General features: G+C 33.3%; 1 protein-coding gene across 6 annotated transcripts in view; it reads right to left on the bottom strand.

The window, feature by feature from the left end:
* The window catches only part of ZNF638 (zinc finger protein 638), a 100,274-nt gene that overhangs the window by 18,527 nt on the left and 69,747 nt on the right, over positions 1–12,000 (bottom strand). For 5 of the 6 annotated variants that reach the window (XM_017877587.1, XM_017877592.1, XM_017877588.1 and 2 more), the window contains exons 12-20: positions 11,877–11,948; positions 11,018–11,104; positions 10,484–10,552; positions 10,067–10,107; positions 8,490–8,621; positions 6,648–6,776; positions 4,976–5,017; positions 4,351–4,485; positions 2,371–2,496 (exon numbers count right to left, since the gene is read on the bottom strand). In XM_017877587.1, coding sequence (XP_017733076.1) covers positions 2,371–2,496; positions 4,351–4,485; positions 4,976–5,017; positions 6,648–6,776; positions 8,490–8,621; positions 10,067–10,107; positions 10,484–10,552; positions 11,018–11,104; positions 11,877–11,948 — 833 coding nt within the window. The remainder of the gene's footprint in view (positions 1–2,370; positions 2,497–4,350; positions 4,486–4,975; positions 5,018–6,647; positions 6,777–8,489; positions 8,622–10,066; positions 10,108–10,483; positions 10,553–11,017; positions 11,105–11,876; positions 11,949–12,000) is intronic. The other variant, XM_017877591.1, reaches the window with a different exon arrangement.

The raw sequence follows: 12,000 nt of genomic DNA, 5'->3' as shown, positions 1-12,000 counted from the left end.
TAGTCTATCTCCTCCACTAAAATATAATCCTTGAGGACTAGGACATTGAAACAATGTTCATCATGGTATTCTAATACCTAAAATAGTGTTAGCATAGAGAAAAGGAATTAGATAAATACTAGTTTAGGGCCAGGCAGTGGCTCACACCTGTAACTCCAACACTTTGGAAGGCCCAGGGTGGAGGATCACTTCAGGCCAGAAGTTTGAGACCAGCCTGGGAAACACAGTGAGACCCCATCGACACACACAAACAAAAATAAAAAATCAAATAAAATAAAGTTAGCCGGGCATGGTGGCATGCCCCTAGAGTCTACTCTGGAGGCTAAAGTGAGAGGATTGCTTAAGCCCAGGAGTTGAGGATTCTGTGGGCCATGATTGCACCATGGTACTCCAGCCCAGGTGACTGACACAGTAAGACTTCGTCTTTAAAACAAACAAACATAAAAACTAGTTTAAAGAATTAATATATAAATCCTAAAACCTTTCAGGGGAACAAAATAGTTATGACCCAAACCAGCCTTCTCCTAATACTGGATTCTGGATGCTAAAAATAATCAAAGGAAAAATAGCCTAAGCACAGAATTTTACATCCTGACAATCAATCAATGAAATATGTAAGAGCAAAATAAAGTCGGTTTCAAACATGCAGAGATTCAGAAAATGTACTGCCTCTACATACTTTCTGGGGTAAAAAAAAAAAATTTGAGAATGTACTCTAGCAAACAGAAAACCTGTGATGTGACAGAATCCAAGAAAAAGCAGACATAATTCAGAAAAACAATGAAAGAAAACCAAAGGTGTATAATTGGTCGACAAAGCAAATGGCCATAACTTTAGAAAAGAGTCACAAGAATAGCTCTGAAAGGAGATTCCATTCAACAAATAGTAACTAAGTTACACAGATGATCAGAGTAACATGAAGACTGTCATTTTTTCCCCTTTCAACAACAAAATACAAACCCTAAACCATACAAGAAAACCGTAATCTAAATACTTATGAAAATGAAAATGTGGCACCATTTTGAGAAATGACTGGGAATATAAGAAACTCACCTGTGAGTGTAGAGGTTATGGACACATATTACATATCGGCTTCTTTATAAACCCATTCTCATTACTACTTAATTCTGCAGTAAATATCTTCATATTCATGACATCAAAAATGCAGATACTAGTTTTCAGTATTTAGAATGGAGTGCTACATTGCTTTGTATACAAGCTAACTATAGATATTGAAATAAAGGTCACACATACTACACAAAGAAGTAACATTTCAGTCTAACAAAAACAGTAGGTGTTGAAGAGAGGATAATATAAAGTTGATTCTTTACTCATTTTAAATAGTAGTCAATTAAAAACGGTTATAAATAAGCCACATGTACTATCCAACTTAAGCTATACGAATAAGGTTCTGGCTAAGCGCTTAGGAAGTGCAGTACCAATTCAAGCAGAAGTTTATGTAAATTTTCACTTGTTTAATTTTCTTTTAACTCTTAAGCATTTGGGACTGTATTTCCGGGATAAGGATTTCTGTACAGTCAGTGTTTAATTTTGAACTTAGTTGAACACAACTAAATAATAACTTGAAAAATATAAATGACAAATTTTAAAATGCATGTTCTGCTGAGGAATAGCTAAAACTTGAAAATATTTTTTCTGAAATTATCAAGTGAAATGAGCCACTCATTTGTGCTTAAACTGGTACCTATCGTAATACATTTACTTACAGATACTCTAATTTAGATTTAGATGATGAAATTGCCTTTTTCTTTAGATAGTACAAGATTTTTAACAGATTGACAGACAACACATGGACACCAAATGTAAGGTTCCATTATTTACCTCTGCTATCAGCATACAATGGAATACAAGGAGAAAATATCTGAGTTTGAATTTAATGCTTTCAAAGGTGGCCTATTCATAGCTTTCCTCTATGTACTACTGCGTAAGCCAAGAACCTGTGAAATCTTATTTCTTAACACAAAAACAGTTTATAATAAATATAACTGAAACAAAAAGAAGAATAAACAAACTTCCTTCTACCCAGAGGAAGCCAAAATGGATTCAAAGTAGCTGCATTCTGGAGACAATCATGTTACATACAAGGAGTCACTGTACACAAAAATGTAGATACCTACATGTCAACAATAAGTATGCAAATGCATATATGTTACACTGTTGAAAATTTCTTTATTCTCATTTAGACAAATTTATACTGCTTTATAAACTATGAAAATTGGAACACTGATTGCAAAACAAATTGTAAAAATCATCTCTAAACACAGAAACACTTTGACTACTGCCTAAGACTGACCTTTATGTTCTCTGTATTTTCTAAAAGCACAAAAGCTGAAGCAAGAGAAATCTTACCTCTGGTAAGTCTATCTTTGGAGATAATGAGCAGGTCAATATATGGTCACCAATGTTTTGTGGATTTTGTTTCAGAAAGCTGTACATTGACTGAGCAGATTCTGGACTATCTAACTGAAGAATTGCCTTTGGAGAAGATTAAAAAGTTATGAGTATTTCTTTAAAAAAATTAAAATTAGAATAACCACATAATCCAACAATTTTAGTTTTTAGTATATACCGAAAAGGAATGAAAGCCGAGACTTGAACATGTATTTGTATACCCATGTTCACAGAAGCATTACTCACAACAGACCAAAGGGAGAAGCAACTCAACTGTCCATCAATGGATGAGTGGATATAAAAATGTGTTATATGCATAAAACAAAATTATTACTCAGCTTTAAAATGAAGAAAATCTGACTTATGCTGCTTGCAACATGGATGAACCTTAGAGACATTATGCTAAGTGACATGAGCCAGTCACAAAAAAGCAAATACAATTCCACATACATGAGGTAACTAGAGTAAATTTATAAAAACAGAAATAAAGGTTGATAAGGGCTGAATTAATGGCGAGTTATTGTCAAAGGATAGAAAGCTTCCAGTTTGAGAAAATAAAAGTTCTGGAAATGGATGGTGGTGAACGTACTTAATAAAACACTTAAACATGGTTAAAATGTTAAATTTATGTCTTACAAATGGTAAAATTTGTGTATTTTGCTACAATAAAAATGCTTTTAATTGTTTTAAAAGTTTGGAATATATTCTTCTTTCAGGTTTCAGATATGTGATTACAAAAGTAAGGTTAATCCTTATTTAAAGGAAATAAGAGAAAACAATCCTTAAAATGTTGTAAAGGCAAGGCAAAACTGAAGAGAATGATAGGTATTTTTTTAAATAGAGGATTAAAAATGTTTACAAGAAAGGTTCAGAATTCCTATGTGCCATCTGTGCCCCACCTTCCAATCTATGTCACACTATTTATCATATTCCATTCTATGCTCTATTTATCAGAAGCATATCAAGGAAATTATCTAGTTGTTGGTTAATTAAGAGCTCTTTATGAATACTGTCCACTTTTATGTAAAACCCTGCCTTTCTAGGTAATAATATGACTGACAAAAATTTAATTTTAATGAACATATAGCTGAAACACATATTAAATACAGAAGGCATACCAAATGTAAACAGATGAGTAATTTTTGGTTCTTTAAGAGGCCAAATCATGAAAGTAAGGAATTATTACTTTATTTTTGAGACAGGATCTCGCTATGTTACCCAGGCTGGAGTGTAATGCCATGAACACGGCTCACTACAGCCTCCAACTCCTGGGCTCAAACTACCCTCCTGCCTCAGCCTCCCAGGCAGCTGGGACCGCAGGCACATGCCACCATGCCCAGCTTATTTTTAAACTTTTTGTAGAGATGGCATCCCACTATGTTGCCCAGGCTGGTCTCAAACTCCTGGGCTCAAGCAATCCCCTCGCCTCAGCCTTCCAAAGTGCTGGGATTAGTGAGCCACGGCATCCAGCAATTATTTTATCTATATCTCTCTCTTTCCATATAAACAAACAAATAGACCTAACTCAGGTGTTTCATAGCTGGAAGGGACTTAAAGAAATACTGGTTAATACCCCTTTCATTTTACAAATAAGTGTAAACCAAGTGAGCCAGGACCACAAAGATAGTTAAGATCAGAGCCAAAGGAATTCAGGTCTAAACTTCCCAGTAAGATAATGCTGTCTGCACTATATTACCTTTCCCCTTGTGTAAGTCTTATTTTCCTTAAAACTAGGAGTTCGGAAAAAAGAGAGATCATCTCTTCTTTCTCGGCACAATCTAGAATAAAATATTCTGGTTTATCATAATCGTGCAAAGTGGTTAATATTTATAGGTGCTTCAGATCAGAAGCTGAGTTAGAAGTTGCAGATTGTCAGAATACAGGATTATTATATATTCTTTATAGAATGTATAGCTAAATTATGAGGGAACTTGTTACCTTGTTTTTATTGCTTATGAATACATGGTGATCCACTTTTCCAAACTGAAGTCCAACACAAAGTACACACTGAAGTCCATCTTCCGGTAAATTATCAAGATGTACAAATCGATCATAAATTGTATCTATATTTGCCTGTAGTTTTTTTTTTTAAGAGACAGCATAGAAAAAACCACAGCTGAAGCAACAAACCATAAAACGGATTAACATTAACTTACTAGTACAGAGGTTAGATGATGTTCTCTCCCAAGAGTAAGAAAATGACTACATGGGGGAAGAGAGTGAGATCTTGATTTTACATAAGAGTAATCAGTAAAACGATGTACTAAAATGGGAAGTAAAATATTTCTACTATCAACATAATGTTTACCCAAAACATCCTCAGACAAGATATTGACCTACTAGACCACTGAGTATGCACTCCAGTACCTGAACAATTTCTTCGCATCAAGGACTACAATAACCCTTTATTTGTTTATTTGTACCAAGAAGACCCATCTGACATTTCCAACACCTCAATATCTTAAAATTAGTTCTAAGGTTTTAATCCCTAAAAGGCAAACAAGTAAAACAATGTTTCCATCAATTAAATAAGTATACAAAAGCATTTAAATGCAAAACTCACCTCTGGGTCGTTTTCTCTTACCAAGGTTATAAATATAGCTTCCTAAAAAGTCAAAATAGATAAAGGTTGATGGTATAAGCTCTTTCTCATACAAATACTTACTTAGGTAAGATTTATAACATGACAATCTATACAAATATACATCACAAAGTATTTCATAAAATTAAGCAGCAGCAAGATTTACATTCTTTCCAAAAATCTTTCTCTCCTCAACAAGCCTCATCCTAACTCATATAATTTAATTCTTCTTATTCCCCTAAGAACATAAAAGACTAATATCCCCTAAGAACATAAAAGACTAGTAAGACAGTACCATTTAGGAAAGACACTCAAATTCACATATAAAGAATAAAGAGATTTAATTTAGACAACAAGGAAGAGAATTCAAATTACAAAAGAAAAGTTAACTAAGCAAAGCAGATGAGAAAGAACAGAAATGCAGGCAAATAAAACAACACAGAGCATAAATGCAGATTTGATGCTACTGAATTATGAAGAGGTCAAGAATATCATGAAACAAGGATATCAAAGCAGGCAGAGGACAACTAATGGAAGACTTTGTGTGTAGCAAAGGAACTTGGACTTTGTAAGACTGAGGATCCTAAACTTTTTTTCTTGTTGATACTACTGACGTGTACAAAACAATCTCGCCAATTATATCACATTACAGTGATTCTTAATGAAAGGTGTTTTTACATTACATGCATTTCTACCTGCCTCTAGAGAGGATGTAACATTTCTACCTCATGTAATGCATACAATATTTCTACCTCATGCTTCTTAGCAGTTGACAGTAAATGTTTATAGGCCACACAGAGGCACTGAAGGGTGTGTACATGAGACAAAAGCTGAGAACTTGAGGGAGTTTTATAAAACTGAAGGTAGTGTGTATGTAGAAAAGACAATTGCTTTTGTATACACAAAAGGTCCAGGAGGCGGTCTGTCTGTTTGTTTTAGAGACTAGGTCTCCCTCTGTCACCCAGGCTGAAGTTCAGTGGTACAATCACAGCTCAGTGTAGCCTCGAACTCCTGGGGTCAAGTGATCCTCCTACCTCAGCATCCTGAGGAGCTGGGACCACAGGTGTGCGCCTTCAGGCCCAGCTAATTATTTTAAGTTTTGTAGACATGGGGTCTCACTTTGTTGCCTAGGCTGGTCTTGGGTCTTGAAGTCCTGGGCTCATACAATCCTCCCACCTCAGCCTCTCAAAGTGCTGGGATCACCAGCGTGAGCCACCATACCTGGACTAGTAAGAGTTTTTAAGAGATAAAGCAATGGTATATGGGATGAGGAAGAGGGAACAAGCTCACTGAGTTAAATAAGATTTAGCAAAAACTCAATGTAAGAAATGAGAGAAAAAAAATTCAAGGTAACTTCCAGAATTCTAGTTCAGATGACAGATAATGGCAGAAAGATAAGAAAGAAACCTTTTTTTAAGATAAAATTCAACCTTTTTTCCATCCCAACATGCATGAATAGGATTCCCTCACAATGAAAGTAACTCTCAAACAGTTGGATGGGTGACTGGGTGATTGTTGGAGGGACAGGAAGAAGCCTTCTTAGTGTCTGCGAGAAAAATGTGATCCAAAGTGGAAAACTAGCAAACTTAACAGACTGTAACAAATTTGATTTAAAAACTTAGTAAGAGCTAGTACAAATGGTGGTCTGATTTACCTCATCTTTTATATTCATGTTTTCAGGAGCCATACTTATTGAGAGTTGATTTCCATCCATCAATACTGGGAAGCAGGTATAAAATTTTACCATAGACTCGGCAGCTTTTCTATTTATTTCTATATATGCCTTTTAAAATAGAAATTATGGTAACAAAAAAAATCTTACGTTAATTTTCTCAAAACAGACTTACAAGTATAAACAAACTACTTCAAAGTCAAGTGAATTGAACAACTTAGTAAATATTTTTAAGATACAAAAGGCAGTCCTCAGAAAACTGAGGCCCAAAGACTATTACAACCATAAGCAAGAAATAATGAATGACTGAACTTAATATACTAAGGCAAACTAAAGAGAGAAAAAAGAAGAGACATTCTAGCCACCGACATTAAGAAAAATCTTATTCAACACTGTATCCTTAGTACCTAGAGCAGTATCTGGCATGTAGCAGATACATTTCTCATCAATATTAGTATTTTTGAGTAAATAAATTTATTGATAAAATATGAGAAATAAAGAACCAAAGAAACGTGTAATAATTGTGAAGTCATTTTTCATTCTGTTATTTTCATAGGTGTAAAACTGTAGCTCCATACATTTTGGTTTTAATTTTCACACCTTGGTAAGTAGAGGTTGAAACTTCTTCCATATATTTGATAGTTAATGAGGTAGAAAGCTATATGTTTGCTTATAGTTGTAAGCCTATTTGAAATGAATTATCTCTTAAGGTTGTCTATTTATTTATTATAGTTTTAAAACGTTACAGCATAATGTAGATGTGAATCCTGTTCCCTTTTTTAAACAAATACTCTTCAGTTTTTAAATTTTCATTTTAATTTATGTTAATTGTAATTTCATAAATGTTTAAAGTAGTTTCATTAAGTCGCCAAAAATTTTAATTTTACTAAACTCCACTCAAAACTGGGCAGATAACTTAGGTTTAAAGTTCAATCGCTGTACACAATGCAATGAGTTTTAGTGTATTTACTGAGCTCTGTGATCATTCAAATAATCTACTTTTAACATAATGTGAAATTGCATATACCTTACTTGTACTCATTCTCTTCTACCATTTTCTCAAGCACACTGGCTCCGAGTGCCTCAAAACATATATCCTATTCTACTTTCAAAAATCTCTAGTGACTACCAACTCCTTTCTATTGTTAAGAACACTTCTTCCCACTATTCTAATGGTGTCATTTCCATGACTTAAAACTACTTCCTGAAATCTCGCTTGATTAAACATATTTTCTACAAGTTGATTATTACATACATTTTAATGTGTTGTTTTAAAAACACAAAGCCAACACATGCTTATAGAAAATTTAGAACATAAAGATAAACCTAGATTGTTTCAAGTATTGATGACATCATTAGCCTGAGTCTTCCCATTTGAGTATCACTGATAAAAGAGCAGAAAAGAGTATGAAATGCAAGTAGAAGAATGATTTACAAAATCTTATAGCTTCCTAAAAAGCCAAAACAGATGAAGTTTGCTGGTAATAAGCTCTTTCTCATACATATACTTATGTATTAAACATATTAAGATATAAAGCATTTCCTATTTATTAAACATATTAAAGATATAAAACATTTCCTATTAAACTAAAATTTTGAGCAAAACTTTGACATATTAGAAAGCCATCTGTCCCCATCATTAAAACTATGTCTCATTACAACAATACTAAAACACAGGATATCTGTATTTTATATTTTAAAATCCCTTAGCTTGAAAGTTTACTTAGAGATACTGCTTTTAAACACTTTCTTTTAGTTTTGTAAATTTAGTGTTTTTCAAAGTATGCTTGCAGAGGATATGAACAGCTATTAATCAACTCTTACCTTTTTATGAGATGATAAAATCAAGATATCCTTTAAACCACCAAATGGTTTTGCTAAGTCATAAACTTCTTCTATAGAATATCCTTTATTAGGCAAATTAGAGATAAGCATCACACACATTTCTTCTGTTTCCTTCAAAACAAATTTTTAAAACCGTGGTATTAAAATTTCTTTAATTGCTTTTATATTTACTTAAGTTAATACTGTATTATCAAGTTTTATGTTAATATATCGTTGCATTTAATACAAAGGAAAGTCTGATAAACTCAAGAGGCTGGTCTGAACCTCAAATTAAAAAGAAAAGCAAAAAAGCTTGCAAATTTACACTCTTCAAGAGTACACAGACTAATTGTAGTTATATCATCTGTCATCTAGTCCAGGTCTGCTGGTCTCTTTTTCACCCACCGTTTTTTTGAGAGTCTTGCTCTGTTGCCCAGGCTGGAGTGCAGTAGTGCAACCTTGGCTCACTACAAGCTCCATCACCCAGGTGCAAGTGATTCTTGTGTCTCAGCCACCCAAGCAGCTGTCACCCACTGTTTTCAAACACAAGTTCATTTGTTTCTGGCTACAACTGCTTCCTTTCATATACTGTCGCCATCCCTGTGCCTTGTGATAATATCCCCAAGCTCCAAATCAGTGTGTATCCTTTTATCTTCCTGAATAATATAATCACTTTTAGGCAATAAATAATACAAAAGCTCCTGAGAATCTTTACCCCATAACCCAATCCTCAATGCAATTAAGCACTTTTTCTGCCACCCCTTCTCTCAGATCTATTTTATTCTTCAAGGTAACTCTCTCATCAATGCCAATTATTCCTTTCATGCTTATTGGGGAAATTTCTAAAGAAAATGTGTTATAGTCAACTTGGCCATTTTTTATCTCTAGGGGGAAAAAAAAGGCAGGAAGTTACAATTTTCATAAACCAGTTTAGTGTGACTTTAAATTGGTACTATAAAATACTTTTCCTAAAGTAAGACTTACTACTCAGTTACTACTTGAAGAATGGCTCTACCAGACAAAAATAAACTTATGCTCAACACCTGAAGGATCTAAAAATCTACACCAGTAAAATGTACATTAATGACTGTAAAGTATTCATAATAATATACATAAACACAAGAAAACAATTATTAAGTGAACTTTCTGTCCTTTAAATAAAACTGCAAATTCCACTTGCTTCTCCAAAAATGCAAACAACTGGTATTCTAACCATTAACATATCTCCCATTTACCTCTAAGAAAAAAATAGATTTCACAAAATTCTACTGATTCTAATTTAACCAAAACCCATTTTGGCATAACCTGTTGTTCTCAATGAATAGTAATCTTCAAAAAACATGTACATTTGTTGATGATCTGTTTCTAATTTTGTGACTTACTCTGCACCTCAGGGTTTCTGAGCTAAAATCACATTTTTTTCTCTTTTCCTTTTAAAATCATGTGTTAAAAGTCATAAATGACTGGAATTTCTCATATGCCAAATACCATGAATTTTTTATCTGGCTTTATAAGAAAAATATATTTTATTAAAATGTCTTGAGCTTTAAAGAAATAAATAAAATATGAAAACTGACCTTGCTAACTGGTTCATTTTCTGTGGTCTCCAAAGCAGCATCTTAATACAAAATAAAATTAAAAATGATGCAGACATATTTATCAAGATCCCACTTTATTCCACAATGAACAGTAGCTACATGAAAACGTGTAATACAACAAAAGTCAAGAGAATAACTATATAACAAAATAACTACAAAAGGGACATTGACTTTTTAAAAATACATTTAAATTTCATTCTTTTTCAGATCAAAATTTCAGATTAAGAGATACAGACATGAATCATAATAATCTTAATTTCACTTAGGTATGGCATTGGTAATTAAAATAAGTAAATGCGTTGGGGGGATACTAATTAAGAAATTTCCTTTCTAAAAATGTTAACTTTCCTTCCACCTTTAAACATAAAAGAACAAATTAAATTTCTATTGACCTACCACAAATAGCTTCTTTAGCACAGTCTTCAGTGGCTTTGACTTCAATACTGGTCTTTATTTCAGAGTTTCCTGCATCAAATAGTCTGCTTTAATAGTCTAGTAAAACACTAATATAATTAAACTAATGAATCTAAACAGCAACTTAAGCTAGTTTATTTTGACATTTCAAGTCTCCTTAGGCTGACCTAAGTCAAACATCTCTCTTTGAAAAACAAAAGACAGCAATCCCCACTTTGATAATTTTTAGGCAAAATTTCAAAATATACCTTAAAGATGATCTAAAGAAAATAAATGGACCCATAGAGGGAAACAACACACACTGGGGCCTATTGGAAGGTGGAGGGTGGGAGGAGGGAGAGGATCAGGAAAAATAACTAATGGGTGCTGGGCTTAATACCTGGGTGACAAAATAATCTGTACAACAAACCCCCATGACACATGTTTACCTATGTAAGAAACCTGCACATGTACCCCTGAACTTAAAAAGTGAAAAAAAAGAAAACAAAGCACCGAAAGATCACATTTCAAGCTTACCTGGTACAGTCACAGGTTTGTTAGAGTCTTTGTTTTTGACATTCCCAGTCTTTTTGGCTTCTAGAGACTTCTTCCCACCAGATTTTGCTTGTAAAAGTAGAGTGAGCCATTATTCTAAAGGTCTGTTAAATCATTTAGCATGTTTCACACTAATGTATTAGTAAATTAGTTTGACTTTATTACAAAAGCAGCTCTTTTCTGAATATTCATTATTTCTATTTATTTTCAGTACCTCTTTCCCAATAAGATTAAGTCAAGATACAACTTTTTGGTGATGCCCTCAAAAGAGCCACATGTTTAACTTTCATATGGCAGACCAACATCATAATCACATACACAAAAAAATAATACTGTGTAATTTCTGCAGATTCTTCAGAATTAGTCTATTAGGAAAGATACTACTAAAAAGATTGCTCTAGTTCCAAGGTGCTACATTTATTTTAAATAGTATTCCATTTCTTTATGGAAAAAAATGAATTCTCCTAACATAATCTTTTTAAAAGTAACAAGCATCTAAGAAATTGTACAAACTGGAGATGGCAATATGAATTGACAACTCTAAAAAAACGAGGGAAACAAAGATTAAACCATTTATGGAGGGAAACGAAAGAGCAACCTGTGATTACAAAGCTGTCAAAAATGTACAGTTATATAGCTGTATATATATGTGATTGTTTACATGCACAAAAATGTATCTGCCTATTTGCCAAAGACAAAATTCCAACAAAATGGCTCAGGTTTTAAATATCAAGGAAATATCTACTAAACTCTTCAAGTATTAGATGCTAACAATTATTATACGAATTTAAAATGTGAATAAAGAATAAACAATAAAATCTCTCCTCCCCAATAGTCTTACCTGTTTTGATTGAAGCTTTATTACCTTTAGCAGCTACCGTTACCACAGATTTTACAGAACTTGCTGATTTCCCTAAACCACAAAAGCTGCAGTCAAAACTGGTTTACTTAACTAGTATCAACAA

The sequence above is a fragment of the Rhinopithecus bieti genome, unplaced genomic scaffold (genome assembly GCF_001698545.2).
Source record: "Rhinopithecus bieti isolate Rb0 unplaced genomic scaffold, ASM169854v2 scaffold_10706, whole genome shotgun sequence".
Lineage (NCBI taxonomy): Eukaryota > Metazoa > Chordata > Mammalia > Primates > Cercopithecidae > Rhinopithecus > Rhinopithecus bieti.
Note: the sequence above shows the minus strand (reverse complement) of the source record. Positions and strands in the feature narration are given on the sequence as shown.